This window comes from Temnothorax nylanderi, unplaced genomic scaffold, assembly GCF_030848795.1.
Source record: "Temnothorax nylanderi isolate EJ_2023f unplaced genomic scaffold, tnyl_v1.0 TNYL_tig0074_pilon, whole genome shotgun sequence".
Taxonomy (NCBI): Eukaryota; Metazoa; Arthropoda; class Insecta; order Hymenoptera; family Formicidae; genus Temnothorax; species Temnothorax nylanderi.
The window spans coordinates 646,307-667,662 of NW_027249136.1; the positions used below are offsets into that span (position 1 = coordinate 646,307).

General features: G+C 39.2%; 1 protein-coding gene across 10 annotated transcripts in view; it reads right to left on the reverse strand.

Moving 5' to 3' along the window:
- Nucleotides 1-21,356, reverse strand: part of LOC139774149 (neurotrimin-like) — a 307,096-nt gene that overhangs the window by 231,783 nt on the left and 53,957 nt on the right. For 7 of the 10 annotated variants that reach the window (XM_071709175.1, XM_071709170.1, XM_071709171.1 and 4 more), the window contains one exon: nucleotides 19,439-19,565. In XM_071709175.1, the coding sequence (XP_071565276.1) occupies nucleotides 19,439-19,502 (64 nt within the window). In that variant the 5' untranslated portion in view covers nucleotides 19,503-19,565. Of the gene's footprint in view, nucleotides 1-19,438; nucleotides 19,567-19,651; nucleotides 19,904-21,356 lie in introns of those variants that run through there. The other 3 variants (XM_071709177.1, XM_071709180.1, XM_071709174.1) reach the window with 2 other exon arrangements.

The window sequence follows — 21,356 nt, forward strand, 5'->3', positions numbered from 1 at the left end:
ACAAGGATGAGGGACAAGGACGAAGAGAATTATTCTCTCTTGAAATGCAAATTCATTGAAATGAATTCCGACGCGATGTAAGATTGTCGCGATACTCTGTGAGGAGAAAAGAGAAGAGCATCACTGCTGTCTATTTCTCCTCCTGCTCCTTCTCCTTCTTTCCTCTTTTTAAGTTCATCCTTGGCATTGCGTCTTCTTTGTCTCTGCTTACCTACCGAGAAGGAATTTTTCGAGTTAATTTTCTAGCGGCGCCGAGTGATATTCCCCGAATGGGTATTTACATTTTCGTCGGCCCGTTGACTTCACCTCCCTTCTTTCTTTTACTCCCTCTACATTGGTCTCATTTCTTCTTTCGATTTCTTTTTGCTCCAACCACCAATCTTACCCGACTAAAATGAAAAGGCGCAGCCAATTTCCTATATTATTAACTATCGCCACCTTGCAATTGTTATATCAAATACAAAATAAGACTAATCAATCTCGTGAAAAGAGACTTTGTTTTTGGCCAGTATTCCATTTAGAAATTACACGGACAAGTCGTAAAGCTTATTCTTTTCCATATTTCTAATTAGTTAGTAAAGTTAGTAACGCGCATTGCGCTATGAACAAAATGCTCAATAAATTCTTATCAAAAATAAGGCAGAAAGTTCGATGGAAAAAGTTTCTCTTTTACCACAAGTTGAAGAAACGGCAAGATTCGACTGACAGTTGCACAGTCGCTCGCGATATTTTTTTTATTTGTAACGCCAAAATATAAAAATAGAAGAGATACCCGTATGGGTGTTCGATAGATAGGAAACGTACGCGCTCTCACCGTGGTCCAGCCGCGACGAGATCGATACGTCGAACACGACGTACGTCGATTCCAGAAACGGTTTTCGCCCATCCGTTTCTGTCGCGTCCGGGTTCTCGCTCTCGCTAGGGTTTCCCGTATCTCCGGTATCTACGATACGGGATTATACACGCTACGGGACGTAGACGAGGCTCACGCGGGGACGAGCTCACGGGCGACGCCGATCTAGGCGACCGGCTTTATGCAAATCATATTTTACGGGATATGGGCACGCGCCATCTGTCTGACAGAGAATCGAGAGGGGTTTAGTCGGGGGACCAGATATCCTTTATTTAATAGCGGTATCTCACGCTGCCGTACTTCCAGTGGGAATGTTCCTCGTCAAATCGCATCAGAACGGCGTTAAAACAATTTATATCCTCCCTTACGGCGACAGACTTTTCTCGTGGGTGCTGTTAGGGCGATAGGGAGTGATAGGGGCCGGTCTTTAATTCACGAATTACATTCCCCCTAACTGCTATAGTTCGTTCAGTTTTCACTGTCAATCTGCCATCGCATTACTCTTCGTAGGTATTGAAACTCTCTTTCCATTCTTACCGTAATTGTACGTGACACGATGCCATTTGTATCTTCGCATTACTAAATAAAGATTGATAAACAGTATCAAAACTTACAATACACTCGCCATGTATTTTAGCGAAACTCAAATAAATAGTATATACATGTATCACAACGCTCAACATCAAGGCTTTTGTGTACATTGCAATGTAATAATGTTTTTAAAATTTACCTCATCTTTATTCCACATATAATTGTAATTGGTTTGTAAAATCCTGCAACTATAAATAAAATCGAGCTAACAGTGCACATTCAATGGATGTTTACAGATATGAAAATAGCGACGGGCCTCGGGGCTGCTTCAAATCGCCATTACAGAGAACTTTTAAGAATAACGACCTTTTACCGGGAGCCATTTAAAGGCAAATTAGTCTGTAATTAAGACTCAGATGAGGTGAAGGTGTCTGTTTATGAGCAATTTGTGATAGCCTCAGAAAAACTGCTTCTCGAAACATCAATGACACGATTATTATTCACGCTAACCGTCATCACACGTCATTGACGTTCCCGCTGCATCAATGCGAATCGTAAGATAGTTACAAACTAAAGCAGTTTGAACGACTTATGCACCGTACTTTATGTATGAAAAATTAACTTTGTAGAAAATATTCTACAGTGTTAATAATGCCGATAGCGTCGCGAAACAAAGCAACCTTTGTGTCCTCTGAATCTCTACGAGGCTTTAAAGCTCTCTTGCGACGGTTATGCGCGCGTAGCGCTTTATGCAAAAATCGCGTGTGATATAATACAATCAAGACGATGGAGAAGTCGCCGGCTCTGCTTGCGAGCTTTGCATATTCCTCTCATTTTTTTCATTATACATCACTTCGTTAATCCTCGCAATGCTGCAGCTTTTGTTATCCTGTCGTCTCTTTCGTCGCCTTTATGGAAAACAAAACGCGTCATACGTGAGAACATATCACGTAAAACCTCAACAAAGTCACGTAAAACCATACAAAGTTTTCTGAACTCGCCAGTAGCAATTGCATAATTAAACGTCACTTTGAGACAATGGTCGAACTCCCGCAACAATCCCGCAACAATCAGCAAAATCCCAATACAAAGAATCGACTCCGTTCCTTGAGGCTCGCGCTAGTAACATTGCACTTGTAATTAACATTGTTGTCGCAAAGCAAACTGTAAGTAGTATCGAAAAACGTCGCGAGAAGAGGCAAGTTAAAAGCGTATGTAAGTATATATAGTCGTCAGTAGGGTTGTCGGCAGCGTAAAGCTTATTCAACTTTTAAAGATGCGAAGAAAGTCTTATGCGCTAGTTCTTTTGTGGATGCGACTGTAGTCTATAACGGTCTCCTGTAAAATTAATGGAGCGTCTGCCGTGTTGCGGGTACGGCTACAGCACGGCGTAGACATGAACTATTCAAGAAGCGCGATAGACGCGCATTTAGTAAGAGTGGATACGGGCGATGCTTAAGGGGCCGCTATATATTTTGTCGGAAGAGTATCGGAGCCGACGTCAGACTTTCCAAAGCGATGTAGGCATCAGGTGCGGTGGTATCGGTTTATCGAAAATTTCTCAGGGCGCGCCCGCGCCCGCGCCCGTGCCCGTCCACAGACGGCAAAACGTTTCGCTCTGGCACGAGCCGAGAGGAAGTGTCGTAACTCGGCGCATTTATAGTGATAAAGTATCGCGATGCCGCACGCACTCCGCCAAATTACTAACACTTTTCTTGGCGAGACGTTTCCCTCTCTGGCGCATCGATATGCGAACATAACTCGCATGATGTGCGAGAAATCGTGAATTGAGTTAACGATATAGAACTTGTGTCAAATATATTACGAGAAAAAGCGAAAGAGGGGAAAACGATTTTTAACGATAAGTATAGGGGAGACCGGGGCTAAGCCGACAACGGGGCAAACTTGACACTAGGCTTTTTGCCAATTTAAATATATCGTAGAAACTTGCCTTTCTACTGTAAATGCGTCTTTATGTGCCAGTATTATCAACGGAATTTGGTAACATTCTGAGTTATAGTGTAATTTTTAACGCGACATAAGCGTTTTTGATAGTGAAAAGTAATTTTTCTGATCTCTCGAAAATGTCTACTCTTTCATCGAGCTTTACTCTTGCGAATCTACCGGTAAGTGATTTTGATGGGAAATTTGATGCTCTATATGAATCCGATAATCGTTTTTGCATATTTTCAAAATTTCATGTTTTTGAAGTGACAAAAGTGAAAAACGACGTCCGGGGCAAAGTCAACACCACGCCGTTTCGTCGGCTCCCAGTAACAAACGATGCTTGTCATGCAGCCGTATGGCTCATGACAAATGTATGCGCACGTCCGATCGCGAGTTTACCTGCATTAATTGTTTTTCAGACATGAGTTTAGATGAAGATAATTGAAAGTTCAACAATTTTTGTTCTCATTATTTTAAATGATTGTTCTAGCTACTTTATTCCGAATTTTTGTACTTTTTAAATACACAATAAACAATGTATTTTCATTTTCAGACAGTAAAAAATAAGTTCCAGATCAAATTGTGTCGATCAGACAAAGTGTTGAGTTTGCCCCGGCATTTTTCAATTCGAAAATTTGTCTTCGCGTCACTTTTCCTTTCCTGGCGGCAAAACAAAGCGACGTACAGCAAAACTTCCTGAATCAATTTTGTACCTGAAGAAACACTCTTTAAATATGTACCATTGAATTTGCCTAAAAATTTTAATTAAATATTAAAAATTGCCTTTGAAAAAATAGTGTCGGCTTAGCCCCGGTCTCCCCTATTTATTATAAAAAATTAATTTTTACTTTTTTAACAAAAGAGTTTAAAGCCTACTAAATTATTCTTTTATTTCGAGCTCAAAATGTTAATAGCTGAACAAATTCCAATACTTGAAATAAGAAGAAAATACAAGCCTATTTAGCAAAAAAAAAACTTTCTCAGCGCAAAATGTCATCGATTTTATCAGGAAATTTATTTCTTCGCAATATTCTATTAATCGCAATTGAAGCTCGATATTGTAATAATAAAACAGCGTACAGGCAGAAAAAGCGCGGTGTGAATATCAGATGCAGGAAGCTCATAGATCGTGCAAATATATTCTATGTACAGCTCGAAAGTTACTTCGTAGCTTCTGATCCATAAACATTTTAATGGTCAGTGGTTACATCTGCAGCACGTATTTATGATGGGCATAAGTACGATATCATTGCGCTCACGTTGCCGACGCTACGCTATATTCCTCATCCTAGACTTCGAAACGAATATCAAAACGAGTATGGCCTCGTTCCGACATGTTTACCTTTGCCTTACGAATACTCTTGCAAATGTTGAAATCGCTGACTATCTACTATCTAGCTCTATAAACGAGAATATATGCGTTAATATTGTTTATGCATATAATTAAATTAACCTTAATTTAATAACTCAATAATGGAACATACGTCCCTCATATTAGTCATATTTTTTCTTACAGATTCGTTATCAAGAATTCAAAGGGGATTCGAGGGAAAAGCACTTTCTCTGAATATTCACCTGCGAGATGCCGGAAGCCGCCTCGAGGCACGCGTATAGAAACATTCCGTTAATCGTAACGGGTATACAAATGCTGCACGGTGCACAGGAATGCAGGAGACATCTCAACACTGCCGAGTAATTACTCTAAATGGTGTAGACGGCGGTATTCCGTACACGTAATGCGTCGCATTTCGAGAGCGAACAAGGTAGTCACATTTTGCCAGCGGAACGTTTATTAAATGAAAGGACGCATGACACAAATAATGTTTGTAATAGGGAAGGTGCTTTAAAGCGATGTAATATATGGGATAATGTTTCACGAGTCGAACAAGAGAAAGCTCAAAGTGATGATTTAGTTATAATTACGCGAATACGCAGTATTGACCGCAATGCAGACATATCAAATTTATTTTATTAAATGCCAACATCACAAATCTAATATTTTAATGAATATTAATACCAAGAGAAGTTGATACTGACCCATAATAAATTCCACGTTAATGCATTAGACGTAGTTCTTGTTAAAATTACGAAAGATATATTGTTTCTTGCAATAACGGTATGGCGATAAATGAAGTTAAAAATTGCTACAAAAATATTACTCTAAGAGGAAACTATAATATATCATTCTCCATAAAATATAACTCATATCTAATCGTAACATACATTAATTCATGAAAAATTGCGCTCTTAATATAATTTCATGTATAGACAGGCAAAAATAATTTCTCTTTATTTATTCATAATAACGGAGATGTAATGATTGACATAAAGAAAATTTTTCTACATCTGTAGCATCAAAAATTAAACTCAATGAAATTACATTAGTCACAATTTTTGGTGCGAAAAATGTCGACTACAAAAATCCAATTTGTCTCATCTTCGAGACAGCTTTCGCCCTTTTCTTTTTCCTTATCTCTCCCTTTCCTTCGCAAGCTTTGCCAATCCTCGTCGAAAGGCCAATTTTACACGATGCGCGCAACTCCAATACTTCTATCCGATAATCCTCCGGTAATTGGATAAACCACAAAATAACGCAAAGGACTGACTACTGTGGTCGACGAAAGTTCATATCACGATACTGATATCTCGCAGCTAATAAGATATAATCTAAACTAAAAGATCATATTTGCAATTTATGAAAATATCCAGTCTAATAATTTTTCTTTATACTTCTCATTAAAAAGTATAAAAATGTATCTGAATGATTTCTGCTTTTTCTATCTCGTTATGAAAACATACATCCCGCGTCAAAGCACATATATCCATTCTCTGAAATGTTAATTTAATTTAAAGCATGGTTGCGTAAAACATATTAAAAAATGGAAAAGATAAAATGAAATATCATAATAAAAGTATACTAAATAATATACACACATACATCACTTGGTATCCACCCTTCTTAAGAAGGACATCACTTAAAGAGCCTCATAAAGTGTTTCCATTTTTTGACTACTTTAAAATATGTTTTAAGTTAAATTGGGAACACCGTTTTACAGTATAATACAGCTCTAAAAACGAATGTTTTGAAACGTTATACATCAATATTAATTTTTACAAATCATATCTAAGAGATTTCGCGAGCATTCCCCTCGATATAAAGAAAAATAATAGAGCAAGACAAATCGGTAAGTATTAAATGTGAAATGTAGTACTATGACAATTACAACATGAACAAAAGAGGACACTTTCAGTTTCCGAGGTCTATAAAACCCGGAATTAAACTTCAGAATTCTTGAATTGAAGAAACTTCAATTATTAGAGCGAAGACAAGGTTCGTTGAGTAAGAACTGGTAAGTCACTCGATATAAGAGTCCACGAGCGAGAAGCGTTACGTTGTCGTTATCCGCCATCACCGAGAAAGTTCGCGCTACGCAAACTCTATTTTGTTCTGTTATTAATAAACCGGCGAAGCTGCATCACTGCTGCTCCGCGCACTGTATTGTCCTACCTCGCACAAAGAACTCGTACACTTTCAACTTTGGCCCTTAGCAACTACCATTCGTGAAAGTTAATTCAGTCACAAAGTCGATAAAATGCAATCTGGCGCAAGTAACAAGAATCGAATCCTTTTGGGAGATAATGCGAGCGTATAATATAATCAATATAGTTAACTGCGATTAGACAAAACGATCGAGTTTATCGCGAATAAACAATAATGATATATTATAGGAGAAGAGAGAACGTTTCTTTCGAACTTTGTATTTATCTATCAAGTTATATAAGATAGACACGAAAATATGTATATGTGTGTGTATGTGTGTGTGACACGTTTCATCGCGAAAAAAGTTAGATCCTCCGGTGACCTTTCTATTCGCAAGATCCTCGCAGTGAAAGCAACGTAAAACAAATGACCGCAACTTTCCACGAAGAAAAGGAATTTTTCCGTCGGGAATATGTGTCAGCAAGAAACTTCCGAATGAACTTTGTTTGACTTGTATCCGAAAGAATCGACGTATCGAATCATATCGCTTAAGTTAAATAAGTTTTCCCGGATGAGCTTGCGGGTATATACAGCGTTATGAGTAGAAAATGAGATGCTAACTTTCGATGGAGAAACAACAGTGCCGGAGGAACTTTTTCATAATCTGGTCTATTATCACGTTCCACGGGGCAAACAACCGCGGATGCAATCGCTCGCCCGAATACTTTAGAAGAATCACGTACAGCAAAAACGACAACTACAACAGCAGCATCGATATTAATTCAATTTACTCGAACCTAGGCGATCGGAATCTTTCAAATACTCTCCGAAAAGATTCTCGCGAGGTGCATAACTCTCCCTCCGTCTTCAAACTGGTCGCAAATAGTAAATTTTCAACAACTAGGTCAGAACGAGAGGCGCGCACTAAACTTGATAAAATTGTAAATAGCAGGTCGCGATCAAATACTTATATTAAGTGCATACGTGTTTTTCATGCTCTCCTTGGTCTTTGCGCGTCACTAGTTATTTTCCATCTAATCTTACGACCTAAACTTATGAACTGTGGATTAACTTTATTAGCACACGACAATTTGCATACAAAGCAGCACCTGCATCAGATAGGATTATGAAAGATAAACTTCCTATTTTATAATAACTGTTGCTCTTTTTCCATTATTATATAATGCATCTAATTAATGCATCTTGTCTCGTCGATGTTACGGCAATTTTACGATGAGATCGTGCGCTGCCTGAGAAAAGAAGCAACTTGAATTTTTTTATAAAGATTTATTTTAAAAATATGAATATTACGCACAATATATTTTATAACGCAGAGATAAAATGAAATCCGAATTGGCCGAACTCAAACAATTTACTGCCGTTACGCTCGCCACAAACATCCACAATCGATTAGCTTTGTAAGCCACCTCGCTATCAAGCTCACTTCGAAAGCAGACAATCGGTTTGAAACATGGTACATTGGTTAGAGCGCGTATTCAAGGACTCTCTTTTTTTAAATTATTCTGTTAATGAAATTACAATTCTCATAATGTACAAAATATTATAGAAATTTGTAAATTTAATTAAGTTATTGTGACAAAATAAATTACATTATTTCAAGCAAGAAAATGATTAAATATAATATCTATTTACATCTCTAAAATATTATATATTTATTATCATAATTTTGCAGCCACAACGTATAACATATCGATCGATAGGTCATCTCGTTAGCTGAGAATCAACCTGATCTAGCAGATACGCGAAGAAATATCACCACTTTGACAAGCGAAACTAGCGGAAAGATACAAATATCGGACTGACGTTGGGCGTGTCGGGATGGCTTCAAGCGGAAAGAAACTAAACAGAGGATAGATAGGTAGATGGGTGGGTGGGTGGGTAGGTAGGTAGGTAGGTAGGTAGGTAGGTAGATATGTAGGTAGGTAGGAAAACTTGCTCTTTCCCCCTTGTAGATCCGCGATGTCGTCTCGCAGGGACTCTCGAGACTCGCTACGGCAGATAAGGTAAGAGGAAAGCACGAATTTCTACGTGCTCGACATACGAGCGCGGTCGACCTCTCGTAACAGAACCGGATTTCAGATCCCGGGATCCCATTGAACAACACACCACGGCTATATCAACTGACGCTGGGTCATATGCAAATCGGTAATCGCGCACGTGCAGCACGCACAATAATGACGCAATTCCGAGATCTCTTCACTAGCTATCGGCGCGAGTGCTTTCACGGCGCAACATTTTCAAGAGTTAAGCACATTCTTCTTTTATGCGCCGCTCGATGAAGCAGTAAAAGGACATTATTGCATTTCTCTCAGATGTTTTTAAATCCCAGTTAAATCGATCGTAAGCGATTCAACTGCGATATCACTAGATATCACAAAATGTCGCGAGACTCTCGCTTTAAATACAAGTTGAATTTCGACTCATATGCTTGATTTACCAAAAGACAAATAGGATTTATGAATATAATAAATCACAAAATAAAAATTGAGATATATCTAAAATATATAAGTTAGATTTACTGATTTAGAATATTAGAATATAGATTAAATACCATTAAACAAGACGAAAATTATAAAATTTATCAAAGTGAGAGAGAGAGAGAGAGAACCGTAGTTGAGATGTTTCTAATCATGTCAAGTATATGCTGCGATCCATACAATTCCTTTATCAGCCGTGCTCGTTTAACGACTTCCAGCATTGACAAAGAACAGAACAGCCGCATACCGCTAATAGTCGCGCTTTGATTAGTTTATCTAATTAAGTTTTGAACAAGTAGCACCACTCTGACCTTAATTTCGCCAAGAAGTTCACCAAATACCGAACGCAGAGAACTCGTGGCAAACGACCCTTTTGGAGATCACTGTGGTCAGCGAAACCAGTATTGGCGAACGACGCAAATGTCATCGAGAGAATTCGCTAACTTCGTGTACTTAACAGAGACTCGATACCGCAGATGCGGTTCTCGTGAATGAAAATTAGAACATGAATATATATCGGCGATCGATTAATTACTTGCATTTCACCGCAATGACATTTTAAAAAACATATATTATAGGGTGGCCGGGTGACCTAGATAAAGTATACAAATATAATATTTTAAAATAAAATAACATTTAATTTTTTCCCGTGAACCAATTTGCTGAAATAATATTTAATCAATTTATCGAGAAAATGAATTTATTAGTTATTAATAAATTTAATAAAAAGTTATTATTAAATATTAAAGTTATTATAGAAAATAATTATCCTGAAAACAACCAATATACAATACATGTGAAAGCATTATAATTATATTAGTGGATAGTTAATTACCTAGGATTCATGAAGCACGAAAACATATCGAGACGTTACACGCACAGTATACATTGAGATAATCGCTATCAATACAGTATTCCTAGTGGAATTCAAGCTTACTTTTATAAGCTTACTTTTCACCTGTCGCTTTATGAGCTTGGGAATGGTGTAGTCGACTTTATGCCGAGATTTCCGTTAAATAATGGGCATACATAAAGAATAAAAGAGAAAGGTCGAGTTAGACGGGCACGGAAAGGAGCGTCTGTGCGGTAACACGCGGAATATACCGGGCATTTGATTTTCATCTAGCAAAGGGAGAACAAGCCCGGCTTGAATACGCCTTTCAAAAATAGAGAACAAAAAAGGGAGCCGAGGGAACATGAGCGCGCACGAGAAACAGGAGTGCGCGGTGGGCTCGAAACGAGAAACAGGCGAACTAGGAAACGCGAGTGCAGCAGTTACGGGATTAAGCACAACTAAACATCCCTTAAACAACTCGGTCATAAATTCGCCGGGAAGATTAAGACGCCCTGTGCCGCCCCCGGCACAACTCCTCCTTTCTGTGTATGCCCCCGAGGCTCCGAGACGTTTGCAGGGATACGAGAGGAAGAAGCTTGCGGTTCGCGCAGCTTTCATCCTCCGCCATTTCTACTTTCTCCCCCCCCCCAACCTCCTCTTACATGTTCTTCTTTCCGCTCTCTCGTCGCTATTATTCTCTCGTCCGCCTCCACCAAACTTTTCGGCACCCGGTGAACGAGCTTTAACTAACTACATCCGATTATTGCGGTTAGAAGAGATAAATTCACTTAATTTCATCCTCCAAGCCTAGCCTAGTCAGGCAATGTCCCCTGCGAATAGCGTTGGCCCGGCCACTGTTGAGAACTAAGGAAATAGCCGCGTTTAGGGAAACAGCGGGACGTCTCGATTCACCTACGGTTCCAAAGTTTCGCACTCGACTACGGCAACACGGGCGTTGCTCATGTCCACGTTCGCTAATAACGTCGTATCGAATGAAACAGACGATCGATGAGGGGGAAAACACTATGGATACCGTTGCTGCGTCAAAACGGGGCGGAGATCGTCGTGTATATTATAATACGAGTAACGATGTTTGCGCGAGACATATGCAACGGTAGCGCGGCACAAAGTATCCGATATCGACGGAAATCGATACACGGAGCTGGGTTCAAACTTGCGTCTTTGCGTTGTGTTTAACTTGGCGTAAGCTATTTAGTTTTGTATGTGCATATATATACGTATGTATGTACTATGTACGTATCTATCTTCCGACTTATTACCACGGCAGAACGAATCGCGGTCTCGCTTGGAATCGACGCTCAATTAATTTTCTTTATCCCGCACCTCCTTCACCGTTGCCTCGATATAAATAGAATTCCTCATGAATTCAATAAAGGAGATCACGACCGCTGATAGCCGATAGTGGGGCGACTCGTGCGGTCCTCTCCCTCTCCCTCTCTTTCTCTTTCTCTTTCTCTTTCGCCCCATTCGCCCCATTCAGTGTATCGATTTTCCTTCAAAACGTATTAAAGGTATTCCGAATATACTTTCCGTGTCGATGAGTAGCCATCCGAGGTGATGGGCCGTTAAAAGCTGTTCTCGGTCAAGTGTGGTAAAGTGCTTGCACGGATCGATGGAAACGAATTCGCGCGACGTTAAATGAATGCCGTCAGTGTCTAGTAGAAAATCTTGGAGGAAATTCTCCTCTCAAAAATTCATCATCCTCTTCCGACCGTACGTACGCTGTTTCCAAAGCAAACACAGCGAGTTAAACGTTACCCTAGACATAATATTGACACTGAAGCATTTATACGGCACTAGCAGTTGCTGCATTTAGTCTTTAAAACAAAAGGAGACATTCACCTGCTTATTTTTCTAAATATATCTTTGTAAATCTTTGTAAATCATCATCAAATGCAACATACGGATGAAAAATCGAGTTACAAAGGTGAGAGTCTTTTTTCTTCGCTCAACCGAATAGATTTTGCTTCTCAGATGAATACAGAATCCCCACTCCTATCGAGATATTTATTCTCCGTCTATCCGAAGCCAATGTTATTGCTCATCGGATAAATTGAAAAATAATTCCAGCTCGTTTCTCAGTAACAATATCTATCCAGGTCACTTGGAATTACGTTACATATCGATGGTACCGACCAGAAAAGATGAGAGTTAAACAATAATCAAGAATTGATCATAAAAAGAGATTGAGAAAAGCGCCAAGTACCATATAGTAACACACTGATTTCAATCAGTAGTTGTCAAAAAAAAACCTTCGTTTTTAATCAACTTTCTGACTAGATCATTATTCTTATCAATAAAGAGCTACGAATATAACAGTTAAAAGAAGCAAAATATTAAATCACATTAATGTATCACAATCTCTTTTTTTTTTCAATACTTTCTTTGGAAAATTTCCTTTGTATGGCTTAGCATGTTATTATCTCAAGCTCTTCGGATACTAAAACATTTTCCGTGATCTCCTTACCAAGTCTTGGTAGATCAAAGAATAACTCTGTGAAAAGGAAGGGAAAGAATGACTCTCCTTCGCTTTGGAAACATATGTCTTCAAAGTTACGAGGTGACTCAGGCAAACTACGGCCATTTTAACATTAGCCTTGTAGGCGCCCTTTGAACTTGCAAGCTCGTTTCGCCGGCTCGCACGGCGTTCGAACGTTAATGGCTTCGAACAGAAATTTTGCCGTAACTGCATGCGTTTCAGTTTACATGCTGTAGAGCGCTGTTAACATATCGCGTTTTGAATAGATGCGAGTGTAACGAGCTACCGTGTATACGCATTGATTAATCGATGCGGCAACAACCCGATTTATTAGAGCGCTAACGAAGCTGAAATCGTGACCTGAGTATCAAAATGTTAAACTTTAAAGAGTCGGATATCTATCTATAGCATTATCCATTTTTATACTGTCTACAGCTTATTCTCTCGACGTAACTCACGGATGATCAAAACAAAGATAGAAGTAACGACTTATCGATGATACTTGACGTGCAAAGTTTAGTTTTCTTTAACAGAATTAAAGCATCCCTTTTTATAAACTGACGTCAAGTTATAAGCTGTTACACGACGCTATTAAAATTTGTCCATGATGTCCGCGACAGTATCTATATACTTCACCTAGTTTTAAGAGAAAACTTTGGTCTTAATCTTCGTGCGCGTATATCATCAGCCGAAAGACACTTAAAAGTAAGTTTCATAAACTCATCGTCTCAAGTATATCAGCGTATCGCCGTCGACTATGGTATATCCTGAGCTACAGCGCAAGTGGATACTTGTCTCGATTTACGCGCCGATTTTTTGCGAAATCCAACCCCTTCGCACGCTCTCTCTCTCTCTCTCTCTCTCTCTCTCTTGTATACGCGAACTTATTCTCATTATCGATTCCCATTCCACTTGAGCAACGTGAATAGGAAAACGACAATGCATGTTATCAGTGACGCACTGGTATTCGAACACGCCTCTCTATTTCTTTCGCCGATATGCCTCCTGATACGCAAAAGTGATAAAATGCAAGCGCGCCCCATTAAAATGAGAGAGACAAATTTGGGCAGGTAACACAGAATTGTGCCATTATGAGATTGCAAAAGATTGGCGTTCCAATTTCCCTCTTGTCGTATTTGGACAAAGAAAAAGAATCGCAGAGAACCCTCCCGTTTACATTGAAAAGAGCGTGTTTCAGGGGTCTTCTCACCCCCCTATTATATTAAACAAACTCAGAAACAGCGATATGGGTCGCAATAAATATCACATTTTTTCAACGTTATTTTTTCTGTATGTCACCCAATTTCCTACTTGTTTTTTATATCCACGTTCTATAATCTTTTTATCATAAAAATACTGAATGCCTTATCACCGATCTGTGATTTTAGTTGGCACGAAAATTTTCTTTTTCCCATTTTTCCTAGTTATGCAACAATTAAATTCGTTTAGAATGAGAATTATTATGTAAATAAGCCAAGAAAATTATTTGTCCTAGAACAATATTGTGTAACAAGATTGTGAAGATACATAATGACCAAAAACACCCAGATTATGCTATATTTGTGTGAAGTACGATTTGTGTGAAACAATAAGCCATTTCAAGAGCCTCGTTTTATCGCTAAAAAATTTCTGTTATGACACATATCCTCCACACAATGATGGATTCAATTATTTTTCTCCTGTTATCCCATCATCCTTTTCCGCGTGACAAATCTCTTTTACACGGAAACAAAAAGAGAGTAACAGCTTACTGACGTCAGAATAAGCCCGGCGACATGAATTCTTCCTGGAAAGTGGCGTATACGGTAACGTCGGGATACCTCGGCGGACGGAGAGGCGCGACACATAGTTAAGTAACTAAGGTAAAAGGCGGCTCTTCGCTTCGAACCAGCACCCAAGTTACGTCGATATTTCTTCGCTCGACGTTTATAATAAGCGTCCAGCCATCTCTATTTCTCTCTCTCTCTCTCTCTCTCCCTATCTCTTTCTCTCAAGCGGAACAATATCGAAGGCGCCAGTTTATATACCGGCAACACTTTTATGCTCGAACGCGCGGCAACGTCAACGTCGCCGATAGCCCGGCGCTAGCCGAGAGTAGTAGTCTATATAGATACGACGAAGTTTAACGACAAACGAGGTTCATTATACTCGAGAAAACAAGGCCCAATGTATATACACGGTTAAAGAAAAATATAACAACATCGATATCGCGCGTAACGACGTATATCTTGGTACTTAGACGCCACGCGGCTTTGTGTATCGGCGCGGCGCGGCGTACCGGATGTACGTGTGCTTTAAACGCGCAACACAACCACTATATATATATCGGGCTGCACGCTGCACGGAAAACGCTCGATATCACGAGCGTTCTATAGCTCCCAATTTCGTCGACGCGATAGAAACTAAAGTATGTATTCCCTAATCGCGACACAGATACAAAGACGCACGTGCAGGTTAGAAGTGATTAAATTAATTTAATCATGCCAAAGCGCCGCGAAACGTTGATCAAAGAGAATTATGCAAAATATAACCAAGATAGTGTGTCACATGCGTAATCCGCTTCAGCGCTTGCGTACTCGCGTCTCCGCCTCCGCGTAACGCCGCGTACATACAAGGAAATTAAATTACGCGAGCAACGTTACGTTAGATCATTTTATGCCACATTTGTCGTGCCCAAAGAGACGTGAATTTCACTGCGATATTTTACATCTTATGGATCCTCATATAGGTTGTGCCGAGAAACGCGAAAACGTCATTATGCGGAACGTCATCCGCCAATAACGATGTTTCATCCTTCAAGCATCAGAGTCTCGAAATTAGAATAAGGATCGATATCTCAAGGATCGGGATATCTTAAGTCATAGGCAAACGATCGGATAGGACAGGCGATATATAGGTGGGTATCGGTTGGATCTATACATCTTTATCTCGGACGATTGCATTGTTAGCATGAAGCGTATTGTTTGACCGTCATATCGGCGCGAGGCCTCGGGCAACCAATCAGCGTTTGCGGTAGCCGTGCCTTATCAAAGATTTCCGCCACCTAGCCGCAGGGCTTAAATCAACCTGTCCTCCGACGATCCTTTCTCCAGTTTGCGCAACTCTGTCGCGAGAAGAGTAGCAAACTAGTACTAGCAATAAGAAATCAACCCTAATTGCCAGACTTTGGCTAAGAACTCGTAATGAGCGCACGAGATATCGCTGTTCGTAATCTTCGAGTATATCGGACGATCGATCTATCACGATCGACGAAACGTGGAAAAATTAAAAATAGCGATTCGCGATAACGCGCATAATTATTGTCGCATTCGAAGACTTCCTATGGACAATTTATAACGATTTAATTATCCGCGCGCGCGCTACACACGCGCTACACACGCGCGTGACATTAATTAATATTCATCGATAATGGAATATTAGACAACACGTCTGTCGCGATATAACCGTGTGGTGCTCATCAAGCAATAATAAGCAACGGTAATTACTCGTTAATTGGATGACGCCGCGTTTTAATAACCATTTCGCAATATGGAAACGCGCGACAGGTCGGTGTGCGAAAATCCTTGGGACATTCATAAACGGCGATTGCGCAGAAATATCATTCTGACCATTGTAAAAAAAATAAAAAGAATATAACTTGAGATATAACTTGGGCTCATGATATTACACTATACCACGGTACTTTTTACCGCATAGTCGGCCGTCGCATTTATACATCCACTTTACGATCTCGGAAGTAACTCGACGACTTTAACGTAAATCTCTCGCACAAGGTCGTCTTTAATGTCATATCCGACGGTCGCCTCGTCAACGAACGTTCGGTAAATTGGTGACGTAATTACGGATCTCTGCTTGCTCACGGGTTTAACTATCTTATGAAATAGCTCGTAACGGCCGATCGGAACCCATATCGTTTTACCAGCGAAAATACGTATAGGAACATGCACGTAACGAGTCCTGCTAGCGACGTGCTGCTACAGCTGTCGAACATCCGCCGGTGTACGTGTAACTACCCTCCAAACGATGCACGGGCGTGTGCATGTATATGTGTGTGTTTGTGCGTGTGCGTTTGTATACGTCTTGTATGCGCACACAGGGTGCTCGCACAAGAGAGTAAGTACCGAAGGCGAAGGGATGAAAGTAGCGAAGATGAGTTTGAGTTTGGTCCGTAGCGCGCGTCTCGTTAATTCTTCGTCCCATGGCATGTCACTGCATTGTTTGCTCGGGAAAAGGGTGTTTATTGCCCGCAGCTCGAGACAAGAACTATCGTGTCATCTGTACGCGTTATTTACACGAGTGTGCGAGAGAGCGAGCGAGCACGATTCTGTCACTAGCTGCTCTCTCCTCTCTGTGCCACGTTTTAATGATCTCGATCTAACGAGCGTGTGTAAGCTGCGTGCGAATATCAAGAAAGGAACGTACAGAACGGCTTTAGGATGCAATCGGATTTATTAAAAATTCCGAAAAGATAGCATGGATTTTAATGCTATAAGAAATGCGCGTATTTTATCAATTGCTCCAAAGTTTCAATAAAAGTTTATCATTTATACATCTATAAATAAGAGAGTATGAGACTGATCAAAATTGAATTAATTTGTTATAAACTCATAAAAACTAACAGTCTTTTCCACGAGTAAATAAAGAAATGTAATTTTACGTTAAGCGTTATTTATAAATGCCTTCCTCTTCTTTTAGCAATGTTTTAAGATCATTCTATTAAAGATGATATCGCGCGACTTTCAATCGATATCGAAATTGGAAGCGAGTAATGAAACCTTCTTTCCCGGTAGGTCGGGCATTGAAACAGGTCGAGCTCTATATTTTTGTATTTTCGCTCTCGTCCAAACGGGGAGAGTTGTACGGTCGCGGATCAGTGAGCAATCATACTTGAATAGGCGCCACGCACACGAGAGGCCAGCCTGCGTATTCGCGTGTACAAGCGTGGACGCACGTTGATTCGAAATCATTGTGCCATACCCTGTCGACAATCGAACCTCGACGAACCTCGAATTTCGTATGCTACCGCACGAATTTCCCCTCGAAACGGATGATACGCGTGGGTGGATCGGAAAGGTCGACTTGTTTCTTCTAACGGAACAAAAATATCATTCCATGTAGACCCGATAAATAAGGCCACTGTCTACTACTGTGTAGGTACTAGTGCAACAATCAACGGAGAGACACATTCTAAGACTTTTACGCGAGTTGGCAAATTTAATTTTCGGATTTCGTGCACTTGTGACAAATTCTTCTACTTGTGTCAAAACGCGTGTCGCCATGATAATACCATGTCGCTAAAATAAAAAAACCTTTGTGACATGATCGCGGATAACATCTGTGAATAAGCTTCTCTAGAGAGAAGCGCACGCGATAAGACGCCAAGAATATTAAATATGTCTATAATATAATCCAGAAATATGTTTCTGGGTAACTGTTTTGCTTGTAATATAGATGTAGAAAGAAAATCAAGAGACACGGTAGTGTCTCGCGCCAAGTACGCGCGGAGCGAGACCGACCGTGTGACTCTTTTAGATTAAACACGCACACACATAAGGTTACTAGTTCCAACATCGATATATAAATAATTTTTAATTTATATAGGCTGCCTCTCAATCGTATTTTTGATATTCTTTATGTAATATTAGAATAAAAGTGTCATCTCAGAAAAATAGAAATATTACTTAACTGTTTATGTATCAATTTCTAGAATTTGTTCGCACATTTTTCGTTGTTTTCATTGTTTTTAACGATGGTATTTATTGAATGTTCTTAAAAATTAGTGCAACGCATTCAAAAAAATACCACAGATATACATATTTCATTTAGACACTACTATGCTCGTAATACAAACAACGCGCTACACGAATCCATCAAATGCGCCATCGCTATAATTCAACCGTGTATTTTGACCATATCTCTGAGTTATTTCACGTTTCGTGCAACTCGTCATAAAAAAATACAAAAGGGCGCAAAAACCAAAAGCAAACGGATAAATTGCAACTGTTATAAAACTGGTCGTTTTATATATTTTAAAGTGCAGCGAGCATAAATACGTTTGTTCCTCGCATCCTGGATATTGTTGGGCGAACAATAAGACCATGCTTTATATGTTACATAATTTAAATATTATCCTTGAGAATAATATTATCCCCGAGTAATTCTTTAAATGAGGTCGCGATATTTTGATGTGATAAAACTTATCAGACGATTCTTTTACAAAATGTTTCTCATCAAAGCATAGCACGAAAGATTGTAAAACACTATCCAGTTTGTTTTTCGAACGATTTGATCGATACCCGGAAATAAGCAAAACTTTACGAAATACTTTAATAAGAAAACATTAATTTCAAGCTTTTCCTGTATCGCAAATTCAATCCTTGATTGTATCAATCGAAACACAATCAGCGTACGGAATTAAATAAATATGAAAGATCATAGAATTCAATAAATAATTAATTAAATACATTTATATCTATTTTTTGCTATACTCGATAATTACAACGGTTGAAGTATGATCAAGACAACTAATTGTGTGATAATAAAAAATGAAATTTTAACCTGAAAAGTCTGTAAAAATCATGAGCAAAAGCTGCTTTCGTAAATTATACTTATTTCAAAAAAATAACTTTTAATTTGACTATTGTATATATTATAAGAAATAATTATGCATACTAATGCACAGAGCTTCTTTCAATATTGTTAGTTTTCTTTTTAAAGCACGATACATATAGATTTTTTGTGGCAAATTCCCACATTACCATCCGTGATTTTTAGACAGAACAGAAAGACTCACCATTATTAATCGCAGCCAAAGCGACGGCGCCGAGCAACCATGCGACGACGCTGACGGCGGACATCTTCGTTTCCCTCGTCGCGGTTTCCTCCTCACATAATACGCGCCTTCCGTGCGTTAGAACGAGCTGGAACAAGGAAGACGCATTACGTTAAACCGCGCGTGTGCGCGATGTCACAAGATATTACAAGTTCGGTCGCGCGTTTATCTTACAAAGGCGACGGTTTCGTAAACGCCCGGCTAAGTGCTGTACGCCCGCGCAGCCGTTGGCGTTGGTGGAGTACTGGCGAGGAAAGCCGAGGAAAGCCGAGGAAACGATTGTGTTAGCGTCGCAATTTGTTACGCGTAATCTCGCGCGCTTCCCACGCATCCCATTACCGACAACAGTGGATGTCGCGCGATAATAATTACTCGATCAAGCATGTGTCTACAAAAATATTATGATAACATATAACCGCGTAACAAATTGCAACCTCCAATTTTTATTCCCCTCCAGCAGTTGAAAATAAAGGCCTTCATTCTTTGAATTATATCTATAAAGACATCTCTGAGATACACGTCTTGAAATAAAATTCTGTTTAGCTTACAAATAACAACTTAAAATAACTTGCAGATAAAATATTTTTTCTCTCCGTCCTTTTTCGACCATCTAACGCATGTCAATAAAACATGTTAAACATATCACATTCCTAAAATAAAAATTTTAAATAGATATTTATTAATTGCTACACTACTGCACTGATTAGAATTATTGTTATACTGGTTTTTATATATTGTCATGTAAATCTTTTTTATTGCAAAAAAATTTATTCTGGAAGAAAAATAACTGGAGATACGAGGGCTTACAATTAATTAACAATTCAAGAATTTTCACTCGCGACACAGTATAGCGCAGGTTGAAAAGCCAGATCCAAAAAAATTTGCAACAACGTTTCTATTTATTTATACGAGAACAATCGCTCTAATGTCTAATCGACCGATTCGTAACAAGCTGTATTCGAAGAAATGAAGGGAGAGAGAGGGAGAGAGAGAGAGAGATCGGACACAGCTCTGTAACGAATATAGTTATAATTCACGGTATACTACACAACTGATAAGTGATACGAAGAGATTTTCTCAGATTTCCTGTACACTTTCGTTCGTATGTGAAATTTTTGAATAATATAAAGTCGATTTTCTTCGACTAAAATTCGAGTACGCGTAAATTTTTTTACAATTCTCTCTAAGATACAAATTTAATTGCAATAGTATTTTAAATTTATTTAGTTTTTCATCATTTCTTTAAATGTAAAGTCTATCGTTTTCTATAAAAATAAAAAATTTTGCTGAAGAAAAATTTACATAATAAATATCAGAATAAAATATCATTTTTACATTTATGGAAAAATCCACTCCAAATAACTAAAGTCCTTATATGAGGAAAAGCGTGGGAAACTTGGGAAACACCCTGTATGGTCGCACACGATCTACTAGAAATTTTATTCGAGAATTTCCCGGAACATGCGGATGATTTTCTCGAGCGTCCGCGCTTTCTGCTCCGCGAGATGGTCCCGAGAAGCTGCTCATTCGTCACGTCGAGATAGCGTCGTCCTCGGACGGATCCGCGGAAGGCGCAACGTCCTCCTATCCTTATAACCGGTATAACCGTTAGCGAAATAGCTTGCCGTGCCTCCCTCGAGTCGCTTTCAACCGTGACATACTCCATTTATACAAATCACGCGCTGTATCTTCGTGTCAAAACGTAATCGCCGCCCCGTTTTCTTCCTCCTGTTTATTTTCGCAAATATTTCATGTAATCTACTGAAAACGCTACAACTTGAGACTCGAGCTAGCTTCATCAGGAAAGCTTGTTATTTACGATACAACTAAATTACAGTGTCACAAAATTTGCAGATGTATTATTTGATCAATTTGAAGT